Source organism: Daucus carota, chromosome 4 (genome assembly GCF_001625215.2).
Source record: "Daucus carota subsp. sativus chromosome 4, DH1 v3.0, whole genome shotgun sequence".
Lineage (NCBI taxonomy): Eukaryota > Viridiplantae > Streptophyta > Magnoliopsida > Apiales > Apiaceae > Daucus > Daucus carota.
The window spans coordinates 36799962-36816456 of NC_030384.2; the positions used below are offsets into that span (position 1 = coordinate 36799962).

Genomic DNA, 16495 nt, shown 5'->3' on the forward strand with positions numbered 1-16495 from the left:
AACAAAAAGAGAAACATATAGCAATTAGCAAAGAAATCAGAGGAATCTGATGTTTTTTGTCTGCTCAGCTTTCTTGTTTTGCATGTCTGAGGTTGTAAAATACGGATCTTCCTCATTTCTGCGTAGTGCCTTCCTTTCATCGAAGGTTCGAGGTCATACTGTCCAGTTAAGTTCATTTACACAGTTAATTCTCATCACAATGGTCATTTTTTTCATCAGAATTTTCGTCATAAATTGATGAAATATTATTCCTAAACTATTTTTATATTTATAATCATTTCTTAAAACATCAACGAAGGAAACGTGACCATTATGCTAGTGGTAGGAGCAACTGGAAAAATAGCCACGATTCAATTCAGAAGACATGTTTGCTAATTGCTATTTTACTCTGCAATGGCGAAAAACTAATTAAAAATAACTCTGGATCGAACTTATAGTTATATTCTAATCTGCAAAAGAATGTGAGTTAGATTAAGAACTTCTTTAAAAATTTAAAGTTAAATTCTAAAGTCTGAGATATAGCCTGGTCATGAGTCATGACCAGGTTCCGAGCCACTGCAACAAATGACTATTCCATGATTCTCTTCTCTCCATTTCGGTCTCTGTCTTAATACTGTTCGGATAGACAATTCACACCTTTCTTGCTTGCTCTTGCTCCCCCACTTCTTTTCCAAACAGGAATGTAATGCACCAAAAATCAAAGACCAGAAGCTGAGGAGCCAACGCATACACAAATTATTACAACGCCAACCTTGTGAAGAAAATTAAACCCACTCATCCTTTTCGTCTTCACACTTTTCTCCCACTTCCATTCAATTACCGTTTTTTCAATATTCACCACTAACACAACAATTTCCTCAAACCTTCGTTGATGTGAAAGAACGCGTACGCCCCATAGTTACGTCAATTGCATAGAGTTATTCTAATTTCTTACAACATTTTCACACACAAAATCTCGGTTTTTGCCATTAGGCCAGGACCTCATCAGCATATATGTAGAAACGCTCACAAGTCATGGAAGTACTTAACTTACTGAAATTCTGGCGAAATCCAGCAGGCGGCTCGGATGATGTCAATGTTTGTGATACAGGTTTAGACGACGAAGACTCCTCTCTTTTGGCAGAGACTCGCGACTTTGACAAATTTGTAAGCAAAAACAAGTCTAGTATCTTCAGCACTAGAAGTGTCGGCATCACAAGCTCTGACAATGACATTAACAAGCATCATGTCCACAAGATATTTTCCAAAAAAGACGGCCAGGCCAGGCCTAGTGCTTTTAATGCCAATTTATATTCAAAACAAAATTCACTGCCACTTGAAACAAATTTCAAATCTCAATCACCTATTCTCATACTCAACTCTTCTCCGAAGAATTGCATCTCCATGCTAGGGTTCAAGAAATCGTCGAGTTCAGGCAAAATAGATTTAACTAGTACGACTCGTTCCACTGCTAGTCCGAAGATAAAAGAGAGCAAAAAGTGCATAGAAGAGGTTCAGAATACGGAGGATTCATCTTCTAGTAAGTACTTGAAGGTGATTAAGCCGTTGTACGTTAAAGCTTTAAAGATCAAGATTTTTGAACAACCAGTACCCGAGAGTTCAAGGACGCCTGGGGCGAAACAAGGGAGTCGAGCAGCCGTGTTTAGGGAAGTTTGTAAAAAATTGATGAAGAGCAAATCTTCCGTAAGAACAGTGCCTGTGCCTGCAAAACGGAGAGATGACTCGGCACTGCAACAGCAGGATGGCATCCAGAGTGCCATTCTTTATTGCAAGAGGTCGTACAGTTCAGCATCAACGACGACAATTTCACAAGGTACAAATTTAACTACTTAAAAAAATTTGATATGTAGACCATAAAATCATATTTTAATTGTTTGATAATTTGATTTGGTTCCTGATTAATTAAAATTTGCTATTCAGAATGTGCTGTGTTATCGAGATCTGCCAGTGAATCTTCTTGTCAGAATGGCAGCAATAAATCCACGGATTATATCGAAATGAAGTAGGTGGTGTATGAAGCTCTGATCATATCATCTTATAATTGTTTTTAGTTTAGAGGAGATACTGTCAACGAGATTGTTGAAGCAGATGCCAATATTTGCAAATTAACTATGTTCTTCCTTCACAATTTTTCAAAGTGATGTCAAATATTTTTTTTTTTTTTATCGCCCTTGCTAGGCTTACCTACATCAAGTGTTCGAGCCTTGTCTAACAAAGACGGGTGCTTGTGTGTTTAATCATTATAAAGAAAAAATCTCATGTAGTCATCCATTGGAACAAGATGGGAAAGGAAATTAAGATGCTCCCTCCCACAAGTATTGATTGTGTGAGAGCTAAAGTTGTACTCTGACTGCTACTCTCCGTTTTCTACCCCACCTGTTTCTGCAAAGTATTTATGCCATTTATTTTCAAATTGTAATGCGCGGAAAAGTAATAAATGTGGATCATTTGTTACTCGTTTTGATCGGCATGTAATGCTTCGAAAGCAGGGTTCAACTTCTGATCGAGCCCGTTCAAACTTGATCTCAAGTTCTAGGTTGAACAAAAATTATGGGAGACAAGTTCTGTCAAAAAAAATATTATGGAAGACAAGTAATTCAACACGATTGAAATTTTTGATAAGTTCACGAGTTTGAAGCTGACAAGTGACAAGATTGACGATTGCATCTATGTTCTTTTAAGTAGACGATTATGAAATTTCAGACAGGTCGTGCTTGAAACTTGATCCAAGCATTACGAATTACGCCTAATTTAGATAGTGTAACTTGATAGTCTGACTCTGATGAGCTTGTTAAACTTGACCCATTCAACACGTAAACACGTAAATATGACCCGATAATATTAAGTTCAGCTTATTAATTTTAATATTCTATATATTATTGTATGTATTTGTTTAACATGTTGTTTGGAAAAATATATTAAATAATTTCTTTTTGTAACGGTGATTGACAAATAATATTTGTTTCGGACTAAAAAAAAATCTTAAACACATGACAAACATAATTTTTTTTGGATTAAAAATAAATCATAAATATGCAAAATAGATATTTTAGAGCATCTCTAACCATATAAAGCCCTTGGCTAAAAAATGAGTTGGCATTCCAAAATTAAAAAATATAGCCGACGTCCTGAAAAAATAGGACTCCAACCACACTAATCTGTTGTCTATAATTTTAGCCAACCTCCTATGGATGACTATATTTGTCGAACCTCTAAGAAATCTGTAGGAAGATTACACATCATTTTTTACCATATTAAACTGATATATTCTATTTTAACAATCTAAAATATTAATAACATACTATTTTTAAATTATAGCCAACCAATATAGCCAATACTACAGGTTCGGCAAATTTTACCTAATGTCTTACAGATCCCATTTAACCAACGATCGGAGATGCTCTTAACTTATAAGATAAAACATAACTTTTTTATGATCCACTTTTTTTATGATCCACGAATAAGTTTTGGGTAGTAAATTATCCTTCTTAGAGCATCTCCAACCATCCAAAACCCTTGGCTAAAAGATGAGTTGTCATACTTAAAATAAAAAAATTTAGCCAACAGCTCCAAAAACTCAACTCCAACCATGCTCACCTGTTGTCTATAAATTTAGCCAACCTCCTATGGATGGCTAAATTTGTCGAACCTCTACAGGTCTGTAAGAAAATCTGTAGGAAGATTGTACATCATTTATTACCATATTGAACTGATATATTCTATTTTAACAATTTAAAATATTAATAACATACTACTTTTAAATTATAGCCAACCAATATAGCCAGTACCATTGAAGCAAAATGTCTTACAGGTTCAACAAATTTTACATAATGTCTTACAGGTCCAATTTAGCCAACGATTATAGCCAACGCCGTTGGAGATGCTCTTACCCTATATTATGTGTACTGTTCTGTATAAAGGTCTTGGGCTGGTCTTTGTGCTGGTCTTTGTTATTGGGCTTGTATGGACCAACAGAAACTGGACTTGAGGATCAAAATGGGTGCCATAAACATCCAGTCCTCCTCTACTTCCCGTAATCCCCTGTTCCCCCATTTCCCGTCTTTCATCGCATTCTTCAATTGTAGCATCACTCTCCCCAATGGCTCTCGCACGACTGAGTTCACTCGTTAAACGCGCCACCCAACTCACCACCACACCGTTTCATTCCCTCGCCATCTCTCCCCAGCCTCATCATCTCTCTGCCCAATCCCATCTGACGACGTCGTTTCCTCCAACGAGCCGCCAAGCTTTACAAACTCATTTCTTCTCAACAACCTCGGAGAAGCGAAACATACAAGACCACAAGCGCAGATTGCTGGCGGCTAAATATGAATTGAGGCGAAAGCTTTATAAATCCCTCAGCAAAGATCCGGAGCTTTCGAGTGAAATGCGTGCCAAGCATCGTTACAAGCTCTCCAAGTTGCCGAGAAATAGCTCCTTTGTGCGCCTGCGGAATCGGTGTGTTTTCACGGGCCGTGCTCGTGGAGTGTACCAGTTCTTCCGGATGTCTCGTCTCGTGTTTCGTGATTCAGCGAATAAAGGTGCTTTGATGGGCGTCACCAAAGCATCTTGGTAGGCGGAAGAAATCTCGAATCCATTTAACGGTTTTCGTAAAATGTAAGATTTACGAATATACTTGAGTTCTATTTTAAAGATGAGGTGTCTTTGACATTTTCGAAATTGTGCTATGCGAATTTCAGTGTTTGATTAACTGAACAATGTTTAGAAGTCTTAATAAAATTTCCTGCGAGAATAGATGTGTCTCCCGGTTATATTAGTGCTCCTTTGAACTTTTGCCTATATTATTATCAGATATGTATTCACTGTTTTTTAGCAAGTTTGAATTTATATTTTTGTTAGTTGGAGGCTTGCGGAAGGTCAAAATAATTAGTTATAGAGTAAAATGCAATGTGTCTTATGTGTATTTGAAGTCCACCCATTGTGCAAAGTACAATGTGTGTACCTCAAGTTCAAGAAATGCAAAATGTGTACTCCCACTTTGTGTATTCCTGCAGGTTCTGTATTTTTATCAACTTATTGTAGTTTCCAGCTTAATTTCGTGGAATTGGTTGTGTATATCAGACTAATAACCAATAACCAACTAACACAAATTGTCACTCTAAGCTCAACATAAATAAATGTGCATAAATGACTTGTTTCGGAATAATCAAATATATGACAATTGGAGACTCATGTCTTGGTGAAATCAGTGTTCAACTTATCCTCTTTCTGCTGATTAGACAAGGCGATAAAATCCTTGCCACATGGAGCCCCCAGTTCTTACCATTGTCCACGTATGGCGCTTGAGGTGCTCTTATTCAATGTTAAACTGTTTGGTTATGATTATTCAGAAGACAAATTCATATATACAGAACCTGTCTTTCCAATGCTAATTTCCTTAGAATCCCTTGTGTAGCTCTTTCTTTGTGGCTATTGTTTCACTTCTGATTGTGTGCAACACCTACACACATCTTCGTAACACCGGTTGATGCTGTAATTGGGCTCTTCGCGTCTTCTTTAGAAGAGCTTTTTGTTCTCATGTTCACTGAAACATGAATGACAATTGTTTTGGGACTAGTATATATTGTAATGCCAGCTATAGATGCCATACTCGGAATATAGTATATCTGTATAAAGTAATATATAATCAGAATATGGTAAATCGATATAAAATGATATAGAATCAGAATATAACCTAATACACATACACTAAACTAAATTTTTTATAACGTCCTCTGTCCTTTGCCTTTTCTTGTTTTGTATAAACGGTGTTAGATATGTGTTGACAGAAGTACAAATTTTGCATCAACACTGAAATTAGTGTACACGTTTTGTATTTAATAAATTTGAGGTTCACATTTTTCACAATGACCAAACTTAAGGTACACCGGTTGCATTTTACTCTTAATAATATGTAAGATTCAAAGTCAGTACAATTGCTTTGAAATTTAACTTCACTGGTGGTAGCAAATAATCAACTTGCTGGTTCAGTTAATATGTTTAAAGAGACTGTGTTCTCTTATGTAAGAGAAGGACCTGTCTTTCTCGTGATATTGTTGGTTCAAATTTAGACAAGAAACGACTAAGCAGTTAGCTATAAAGGAACATAGAAGTAGAAGAAAGCAGCATAACAAACAAAAACGTAAAAATAAACTCCATATAATTTTGAGTTCTGATAGAAATAGAGCACAAAGTAGAGAAGGTTCTTGAGAACAAGCTTATGAATCACAAGTACGCCTCAATTAGAACTGGCAAATGTATTAGTGTCTCTAGATTCTAATCCATGATCCAACAATCAGCACTTCAGCTCTTACTGCCGACAAAATATTCATCCCACAGACATATTTCTTGTTTTCTTACTCTTGATGCTTATTATTTTTCATCTCAAGATGGTAGAACCTGCCGGATAAATATATTTCTCCTAATTTATTGTTGTTATTATTATTATTATGAACATTATTATTATTTATTGTTGTTGTTGTTGTTATTGTTGTTGTTGTTGTTATTAATATCATTATCATTATCATTGTCATTATGTTTCACTTATGCATGATTGATTTTCTCACCAACATTGTAATATTCTGATTTGTGCTTTGAATAATATCTTTCAATATTGTTGGACATACAGAAGGCTGTCTGCAGAGCTAGAAGTATGACATAATCAGGTCATTTTATGAGTACAGCACAGGAAATATATTGCTCGAGTAATTGTGACATGTCTCGTGTTAGTAAAAGGTCAATGTATGTCACTACAGATAAAGGAATATAGTAATTTCATGTTGCATAAGTTTATGACTAGGTTTGTTTATACTTACATTAGTAGTACTATAATGTGATCCAGATGAACTCATAATAGTTTCCAAACTCGCTTTAACTTCAGTATTTCTAGCATAAGTAGATTGATCAAGACCGAAGAGCTTCGATCTAATTTCCTCACATTACCAATATACCAATGTTAAACTATATTAATTTTGGTATTAGGTTTTCTATTAGTAATCTCTATCTAGATTTTCTATATTATGAAATTTTGATATTGGAACTTTAAAGTCTTAAATGTGTTTGATGATGAATTTTTATTTTGTTGAATATATTATAGATTTCTTTTCGTTCTCTGCATGTGTAAATTGGCCTCTGTTGATCATTTTCCACCCCTCTTGTTTTAAATAGTTTGTGGACTTTACATGCATATCTGCTGCAGGGCATATGTTTCGTGGAACCTGTTGATCCTTCCTGAAGGTTAATGATTTACTTTTATAAAGCAAGTGTCATTAAATATAACATATGAGCTGACCTGGACAGTTGGACTGTTTGCCAATGGAAGCTGTCAGTCAGTTAGGTACGAGATCCCACTATGTCAGTAAAAAGATCTGTAAAAGACCAAGAAGGCTCACATCTCTATTTTCACTTTGTGTACCCGTGGACTGTTTAACTCATAATATATGATCTTCGGTAAAATTAACTGTATATTCTATGATAGATTACCCACCAATAGTGTATTTATAATAGTCTCATCATCAGCTATTTAAAATAATATTCGCTGGTCTTAGGCTGGACTTGATTGCTGAAACGCAATTATCATTTTACTGCAAATGGTTTTTGTTTAATGAATGATATACTACCTGATAGGCCTTTGCTGGTACGGAAGAGCTTGGTGTGAAACGTATTGTATCAATTGTTGAATGGTTGAAGCTCTATTGCAGAAACCTTGTATGTCGATTACATATCAAAATTTTAGAATTAGTTGAAAAATGCCGTGTTGAGTATATGAATACTGTGCACTAGGGCTTCACTTTGAACAATTGGCCATTCTCTAACTGAATGTCGAAGACCTGGGAAACACTCAAACACCTCAAGGCATGACGGATTCAAGTATTCTAGTATCATGTAAAAATACTATATACAGTAAGGTGGAAGCTGAGGACCTCAAACAACTAATGATGCGTTTCCAACTGATAGCAGATACTATATCAGAGAGATGAGAGCAAGTCCAACAATGTCCTAAATTGATGTCTTAAGTTAAAATATAAAGCAATTGGATTAAATATGTGCTCCAACGATGTCCTAGTGGATGTCCAACAAGTGCCTATTTTTTGAGCACTTCTAAGCATATCTTAAACTAATTTTCTTATTAAAATATTAACTTCCCACCATTTCAATGCATCTCTCTTTTCTTACTTTTTCACTTTCCTCCAATTCTAATTCAAATAAATTATTAGTTTAATAATAAGGGCACACATATAAGGCATGTTGTTGGAGTTAATGTATCAAAAAGATGTCCTAAATTGCTAGGACACTATTTTATTATAGGGCTTTTTTTATTCATAACCACGTTTTCAATCTTATTTCCAAAAATACTACCTTATCCAATCTTATTTTCAAAAATACTACCTTCTCTAAAATATTTTCAAAAATACTATGGTTGCATATGCAACTATATATGCAACTACAAATCCTGATTTCAAGTTTCAGATTTCAAATGTCATTTTTGACCTCATATTTGGGATCGATATATATATATATATATATATATATATATATATATATATATATATATCCCAACGATGAGGTCGAAAATGACATTTGAAAAAAACTGGAACTTGAAATCAGGAATTCAGTTGCATATATGGTTGCATATGAGGTTGTATTCAGTTGATTCTATTGTAATCTAATGGCCCCGCAGGGGCACACATACATCAGTTGCAACTTACAGTTTCCGTTGCATATGAGGTTGCATATGAGGTTCCTCATATGCAACCTCATATGCAACTAAATGCAACTGAAAACTGTAAATTCCAACTGAAGTATGGGTGCCCCTGGCGGGGCCATTAGATTGCAATAGAATCAACTGAATGCAACCTCATATGCAACTAAATGCAACCTCATATGCAACTAAATGCAACTGAAAACTGTAAGTTGCAACGGATGCATGGTGTGCCCCTGGCGGGGCCATTAGATTGCAATAGAATCAACTGAATGCAACCATATGCAACTGAATACAACCATATGCAACTACAAATCCTGATTTCAAGTTTCAGTTTTCAAATGTCATTTTCGACCTCATCTTTGGAGTCGATATATATATATATATATATATATATATATATATATATATATATATATATATATATATATCGACTCCAAAGATGAGGTCGAAAATGACATTTGAAAACTAGAACTCGAAATCAGGAATTCAGTTGCATATATGGTTGCATATGCAACCACCGTATTTTTGGAAAATATTTTCAAAAAGGTAGTATTTTTGAAAATATTTTAGAGATTTGAAAATAAGATTGGAAAAGGTAGTATTTTTGAAAATAAGATTGAAAAAACAGTATACAAGATAATTCCCCTTTATTATATTTGTAGAGCACTTGCTAGGACAGTGTTGGACTTGCTATTTGGAGTCCTGCTTTCAATCTTCAGTGAACAAACTCTCTCCGGAGCATTTATCAACATATAATAGTTCCTCAAGGGACGCCCTAAAGAAAAGATTATATGATTAGAAAACATAAAATTCACGAAACTTTTAGTTATCAAATCATATATTAAGCATTTTTATTTAAAAATACACATCTCTGTTCTAAAAGTCGGTGATTAATCACGATAGGTCACCGATTAATCCCTGTTCCGTAACTCGCCGAACTGATTAAATCTCCGATTAATCACTGATTAATCCGATTAATCCCCGATCAACTCAATTAATCACCGATTAATCCATGTTCCGTGACTTCACCGATTAAGTCCGATTCCCGCTTTTTACAACACTGATACACATAGATAGTGTACGATATAATCCAAAGATGCCGATCTTTTCTGTATTGCTTTGTTTACATTGTGCTTTAAGCTACGAGTAACTGAATGGTGGCTGTTATCATTTCGGTCAGAGATTCACAAATCAAAAATTGTCCAGGGGATAGTTTAGACATTTAACTCGAATAATAGGATATTCATACAAAATTCGTTAACTTAAGACCGCGTTTGGAAGCAATCCAATTCAAGATAGAAAGGCTTTTGAAGAAGCAGCCAAGAGAGTTTACAGAAGAAAGCTCAGCTCACCAATCAGATACAACACAATCACACGCAACAATCACTAACAAGCCCCACTCCCGTATGCTCACCTTAGAGTCCCCCATGGCCGTCCGATTAATCGCCGGCGGCTTCGATTTCAGCTCTCGCCGTCTCTCCCACTCCGGCCATCCCTTCGTCAGGTAGTTCACGCTCTCTAATTATGTCACGTAATTACATTGTTGTAAATATGGATTTATTATGCGCGAATGAGCAGAAAATGTATTGAGTTTGATTGTGTTTTAGGAGTAATGAATTTGTTAGATTAATTGAAGAATGGATCACAGGAATAAGTTTGGGTGGTTAAGTGAGAGTTGTTGCGCCAAAAGAAGCAATTGTGTGAGAGGCAGAGTTAGGGCTTCGGCCGAGGAGCAAGTAGGCGGTCCGTTGAAGCAGAATGCTAAACCGCAGAGGTATCATCCGTCCGAAGACATAGGGGATGCTGACGTTATTGAGATTGGCGAAGCGAGACTTACACCTGAAGAAACTTGTAGGACTATTATCGAGGTAGTATATATTAGCATATTTTCGTTGAACTTCTGCATTATTGTTTAAAATCTCGAAAAAGTTGTCAAAAATGCTGAAATATATTGCTAAGCAAAATCGAAAACGTTTACTGGCAGTTAAGAAGACAAGTAACTGATTTCCAAGTAGTTAATTATCTGAAAGCTTAGTGTTCTGATCATCTTTATTGAGAATTCTTGTTTTGCCAAGCAACAGAAACAACTTATGATGTTCTGGCACAATTTGACCAACTATATAATCTTCACCATGATGCTTAGATTTAATTGAGCTTGGGAATGATGTCTTTTGTTATTTTTCAGCTTCAGGTGTTGTTCACAGGTCATTGCTGCAATTCAGTGCAAATAATATTACTTACAATTTTTATTTTCAGGTAAACAGCAAAGCATTGCTAATGTTTTCTGGTCTGCTAGGTGAAGAGGTTCATGATAACATTTTCTGGCCTGATTTGCCTTATATTACTGATGAAAATGGAAGTAAGTTCATTGATTTCATGTCGATGCTATTGGTACCTTGGGTTGTTTGGTATTGTATTATTGTATTAAGAGACTGCCTTTGTCTTTCAATCAGATATTTACTTTCAGGTCAAGAATAACGAAGACATTTTGCAAACTCTTACTACCGAGGATACCCTCGTGGTATGAAACTGAATTCACCTACAAATTAGTCAGTATTCTTATAGTTCTTAATTCTACACTATTTCATTTCTTGAACTCATGCATCTTTATATAATATTTGCTATGGGTTATTTTATTATATTACAAAAGTTTCAGAAGAACAAGAGTTACCTTCTCTTTCTGCTCCTACTCTTTAAGTATTGTAAAAAGATGCCTTTAGAATCTAGATATCTTCGGATCTCCAGCAACATCCTAGGCTTACATAGGTTTTTATGCATTGCAGCAAATTATAATAGGCTTAGATACTAGAGAAATGCTTAGTGAGATGGAATTACTGAATCAGTCAGATGATGATTTTGGCATTACGGATGTTGATGATGACAGTAGTGATGGTGAAGATGATGAAGATAATGCTGAGGATGATGATGAAGATGAAGAAGATGACGGCTATGAAGAGGTGACAACATTTCACTTTGATTATTTGAATATCAGAAACGATATGTAATGTAGCATCTTCATCATTTATGTATATTAGGAGTGGGTTGCGATTCTTGACAGTGAGGATGATGGGGAGGATTCTGATGAATCACCAGGGGACTGGGCAAAACTGGAGACCATGCGTGCCTCCCATCCAATATATTTTGCGAAGAAACTGGCTGAGGTGTAGTTACTTTACTTGAAAAACTATAACTAACATGCATTTGCTGATCAAATTTTGGATAGGTACTGAAATTTTTGAAATTACTCCAAAGATATCCTAAATTTTTCTGAAAAAGGCAATTTAACAGATCTGGAATTACACTTGGGTGTCCTACAGCTTAAACATCTGAATAAATAATCTTAATATATCTCTGTGTTGCTACTCCCTCTGTCCCCCTAGGTAGTTTACCTTGGGGGACGAGAGTTCGGCACGCATTCTAATGCTTCTTGAAAGCATAGATCTGTAACTTTTTTTCTTTTAAATAAAAATTTGATGTTTGAATTTTTATACACAAAAAGAAAATCTCAAAAATAAGTGACAGAACTATGTTTTATAAGAGCCTTAAAATGCGTGCCGAGCAGTGAACAAAACCCGTGTAGAAATGAGAGGGACGGAGGGAGTACTTTTTATCTTGGATTTAGCAATAGCTGAACAAGTGAACATTCTGTTTTAAATATTTCTGTTATCTTAAATATCCTTGATCGTTTCCTGTCTTGTTCTTGTACTTCAGTTTGTAGGAGATAATCCTTTTGATTATATGGATCAGCCACCTGCTGGTCTAGCAATTCAAGGAATTTTAAGACCTTCCTTTCTTGAAGAACATTCTGTCATTCACAAGAATAAGTCTGACTGTAAATCAAGCAAAGATGAAGCTAATGAAGATGACAGAGTTGTAGAAGACAACCAAGAAGAACATGACATTATTAATGGTCATAGTCATAGTCTGGAGCCATCTCAAGATAACCCCGATTGGCCAGAAGAATTGGACAAGGGTGAAAGCCTAGAAAATGGGACTTCATTCTACAAGCTAGAAATGGTCAAGATTCAATTAATATCGGCTCATGGACATCAGGTACACTCTCAGACCTCAGTCTATATAAAGTGTCTTGCCACTTGATCTGAATTATTTGCATGTTCTCATCGAATGTGATCCCTTGGAGGCTAAACATAGAATACAGATGAAGAAAACAAGCTGCCATCTTACTTTGCCGTACTGATTTTTTAAATTTCTTTTGGAAAATGATGTCGACAATGGAGTCATAACATTGTCAATTAAGATGTATATGGCAGTTTTGTTAAAGGCATCTGTCAGACAGTACAATACCAGACAAATTCCTATCCTGTCATTGACTTCATGGTGCGACTAGAAAGTTGTGCCCAATGATACATTACATGGAATGAATGCGGAATAGATGCATCTATGATTTACTGGTGCTGCTATATCTTACTATATTAGTGATCACTATTAGTTCCTTGGTTACCTGATTTAGATGCCTGACAACATTTGAGGAAGTTACTTTTAATTATTTATCTTACTGCCATAAATTAAATCATTTACTTGTGCAGAAGGGAAATGTCGTAAAGGTTTAAGTGGTCTATAGTTTTAAAAAAAAATAAATTATAGAAAGACTTGTGATAAGATTTCCTTGCCTAAATGAGTGACAGACTTTCGTCGAAGTAGATGACTTTAGGAGAGCTCAACCTGATGCCATTGCACACTCAGCTGCAAAAATTATATCCCGTATTAAAGCTGGTGGAGAAAAATACATGCATGCTCTCAAATCATTCTGCTGGAGATGCAAGGGTATTCAGGCAGAGGTAAACCACTTTGAGGCTGTTTTTCAGTGAACAAGTTTAAAAAAGTACCATACTGCCCTACTCATAATTTCAATATTGTGTAATTTTATATTCATAATCTTTATATATATGCGAAGGGAGTGAATATTGTTCCTCAAAGTTAAGCAAAAGATGGAAGGTCTGCAATTGTTTTAAGAAAAAAATGTTTAACTATGGCAGGAGGTGGCTCTTATAGGTGTAGATAGCCTCGGCTTTGACTTGAGGGTTTGCTCTGGAATACAAGTTCAAACACTGCGCTTTGCATTCAAAAAACGGGTATTGATTATTGCCATGGCCTAATTTATTTAGAAGATTTGACAGGTTTATATATTTGCTGGCCCCTGTCCTGCACTACGGATCAATTTAGTTAAATTTCTTGTCTGTGTGTTATTGCAATAACACAGGGATGTAGTTATATTGAATGATATATTTATATTGCTTCAAAATATTGTGAAACTATGATGATCACAGCTATTATTAGAGAACTATTTGTTGTGTTGGGTTGGGGCGATGGAATGGAATGAATAACAATAGAAGGAAACGATGCAAGTGGGTTGGAAGATTTGAAAGAAAAAAATGAGCTAGTGCAAATTTTTCATGATAAGATTTGGGAAGAAAATGGGTATCGTGGAGAATGGAGCATTCCTTGTCAAAATGGAAGGTTTAAGTTTAGGTGGTTAGGAATGTAATGGAGGAAGAAATGAAAATTTTGGATATATATTTGGAAGCTGGTTCAGATTTCATTCTATTCCCTTCAACTTCATTTCTCCCAACTAAAGACCACTTGGAGTCTATTACGGAGTATTGTATAATAGCTGTAGCTAAGTTAAAGATAAATTTGTTTTTATGCCAGCACTAGTAAAGTTCTTGTGTTTCATTACTATTTTGTCTTCATTATTATCTTCCTGCTACCAGTAATTCTATCCTTTTTCTGTATTGCATTTACAGGCCTCTTCAGAATATAGTGCTGAGAGACAATTGAATGATCTGCTGTTCCCAAGGAATCAAGGTAAGCAGCAAAAGAAGAAAGAAACTCACCAGTCCGAATTATGATGATTCAAAATGGTTAAAAATATAGTTAACCTTGCTAAGTTAGGCAATCTTGGGCTAGGAACTGTATGTAGCAGGCACAAAAACTAGTAAAACTTGCTCAGTTCTAGCTTATGTATTTTCTGTACCAAGTTTTTACTATTGTAAAGTTAATTATTCAATCATTTTATTTTTCTGATCATAATTATCAAATACAAGAAAAAGTTGTAATTAGGTGTTCTTTTTGCAAAAGAATTAGGTAATTTTTTACTATGTACTATATATTGTTATGAGGCATTCTCTAGAACTATATTGATCAGGTGGTGGGTTTTTTTTTTGGCTAATTAATGATTAAATCGACAATTTGTTGACTGTCAGTTAGTGTCTTATTCGTCTTAAATCTCTAGTTCCGTCTCCTTTGACATTTCTAGAACTTGTTCTGACTTCTGAGTCACTGCTTTTACTGTACATCTGCAAAATCCTGCAGCTTACTATAATCTTTATAGAAAGGATTGACTTATTTACTCAATATATGGTTTCTATATACAGATGGCGTTGTACCTGTATAGATATTGTATATACCCACACCACACCACACCACAAAGCATGATTTGCTTGTGAAAACTATAGTAGCAAGGATCCCTTAAAACATGATTTTAGACTACCATGTACATTGTACACTGTATAACCCAGGTGGTATAGTGGGAGACGATGATAGTAAGAGAATCAAGCAGAAATGAAACTTGAATATCTCAACACATCTCTCCTGATAGAAGCTTAAAACATGCAGATTCGACATGGTTATTCATGATTTTTAAAAGATTAAATAGACATATGAAGCGTATACACTCTAAATACCCCACAAAACTGATTATGTTGATGAAGTTGGAGCATTCTTGTAACTCTCATACACTAACTGAGCACATAGAAGATCCACAAGAGCCGAACCAACAGACTTGAAAATGGTAATCTCCGTTGAGTCCTTCCTCCCAGCCTTGTCGCCCCTGATCAACTCCACCAAATTCCCCACAATGTCGTCCCTGCAAATCACCCCCCTCTCGAATGCACCCAACAATTCTCCAGACTCGACCAATGCAGCCTCATTATCAATAAACACTCTCCCACGCCTTATCGCCTCATCATCACACTCCTTCATCGAATGCTTAAACGATCCAACCAAATCCAAATGAGCTCCCCTCTTCAATTCCTTCCCCATCACCAATGCCACCTCTGAATTCGTCGCACAGCTCACAATATCCCCAACCCTCACAGCCTCATCCAAACACCCGCTACTCTCAAAACTCACCCCTTCAAATCCCCCTTCCAACATTTCCACCAAAGCCATCGCCTTCTCCACCGTCCTATTCCAAATGATCACCTTATCCAAACCAGGCCTAGCACTCAAATGAGCTCTGATCAAATGAGGAGCCATCGCACCAGCCCCGACCATAACCAGAGTTCTCGAGTCTTCTCTCGACAAATACCGAGCAGCTAAACCCGAAACACAGGCTGTCCGATAAAGAGTCATTTCGGAACCATCAATAGAAGCCAGTGTCTGACCTGTGACAGAACTAAACAGAGTATAGTTGGCGTGAATTACGGGGAGTTTTGCGGAGGAATTAGAAGGATGATAAGTGACGAGCTTAACACCAATGTAGGGGAGAGAAGAGGAGGCGGAAAAGGAAGGCATGAGGAGGAGAGAAGAGGAAGGTGATGTTTGATGAGAGTGGCGAATTGGAGATTCAACGGCGGATGATGCGGTTGGAAGGGTGGTTTCGAAGTGGTTGATCAGGGTTTTGTGGGTTAGGATTGATCGGAGCGCGGCGGCGTCGATGAAGAAGGTACTGTGGTTGACTGGTGTCGCCATTGAAGAGTAAACTCTCTGTTCTTGTGACTCGTGTGAGGGAGAATAACAGAGCACAGTAATCAGATACCTGTATAAAAT

At 36.1% G+C, this 16495-nt stretch overlaps 4 protein-coding genes across 5 annotated transcripts; 3 read left to right on the forward strand and 1 right to left on the reverse strand.

Moving 5' to 3' along the window:
• The first annotated feature begins 871 nt into the window (after positions 1-871).
• Positions 872-2162, forward strand: LOC108217762 (membrane-associated kinase regulator 5). The gene is made up of 2 exons (XM_017390647.2): positions 872-1813; positions 1921-2162. The coding sequence occupies exons 1-2, from the start codon at positions 1015-1017 to the stop codon at positions 2004-2006; spliced, it is 885 nt and encodes a 294-aa protein (XP_017246136.1). The 5' UTR covers positions 872-1014; the 3' UTR covers positions 2007-2162.
• Positions 2163-4012: 1850 nt separating this feature from the next.
• Positions 4013-7644, forward strand: LOC108216542 (small ribosomal subunit protein uS14m). Its single transcript, XM_017389333.2, has 2 exons — positions 4013-4617; positions 7199-7644. Exon 1 carries the CDS (start codon positions 4100-4102, stop codon positions 4574-4576), a length of 477 nt encoding a protein of 158 aa, XP_017244822.1. The 5' UTR covers positions 4013-4099; the 3' UTR covers positions 4577-4617; positions 7199-7644.
• A 2334-nt stretch (positions 7645-9978) lies between these two features.
• On the forward strand, positions 9979-14823 carry LOC108215547 (uncharacterized protein At3g49140). Of its 2 annotated transcripts, none has more exons than XM_017388031.2 (10): positions 9979-10208; positions 10353-10572; positions 10961-11063; positions 11158-11225; positions 11488-11661; positions 11740-11865; positions 12416-12757; positions 13351-13503; positions 13702-13797; positions 14470-14823. In XM_017388031.2, exons 1-10 carry the CDS (start codon positions 10111-10113, stop codon positions 14572-14574), a joined length of 1485 nt encoding a protein of 494 aa, XP_017243520.1. In that variant the 5' UTR covers positions 9979-10110; the 3' UTR covers positions 14575-14823. The 2 variants fall into 2 exon arrangements, with proteins under 2 accessions (XP_017243520.1, XP_017243521.1); XM_017388032.2 differs by having other exon boundaries at positions 10071-10208; positions 10312-10572.
• Positions 14824-15267: 444 nt separating this feature from the next.
• On the reverse strand, positions 15268-16472 carry LOC108216531 (protein SAR DEFICIENT 4). The gene has a single exon (XM_017389317.2). It carries the CDS (start codon positions 16415-16417, stop codon positions 15422-15424), a length of 996 nt encoding a protein of 331 aa, XP_017244806.1. The 5' UTR covers positions 16418-16472; the 3' UTR covers positions 15268-15421.
• Positions 16473-16495: the final 23 nt, after the last annotated feature.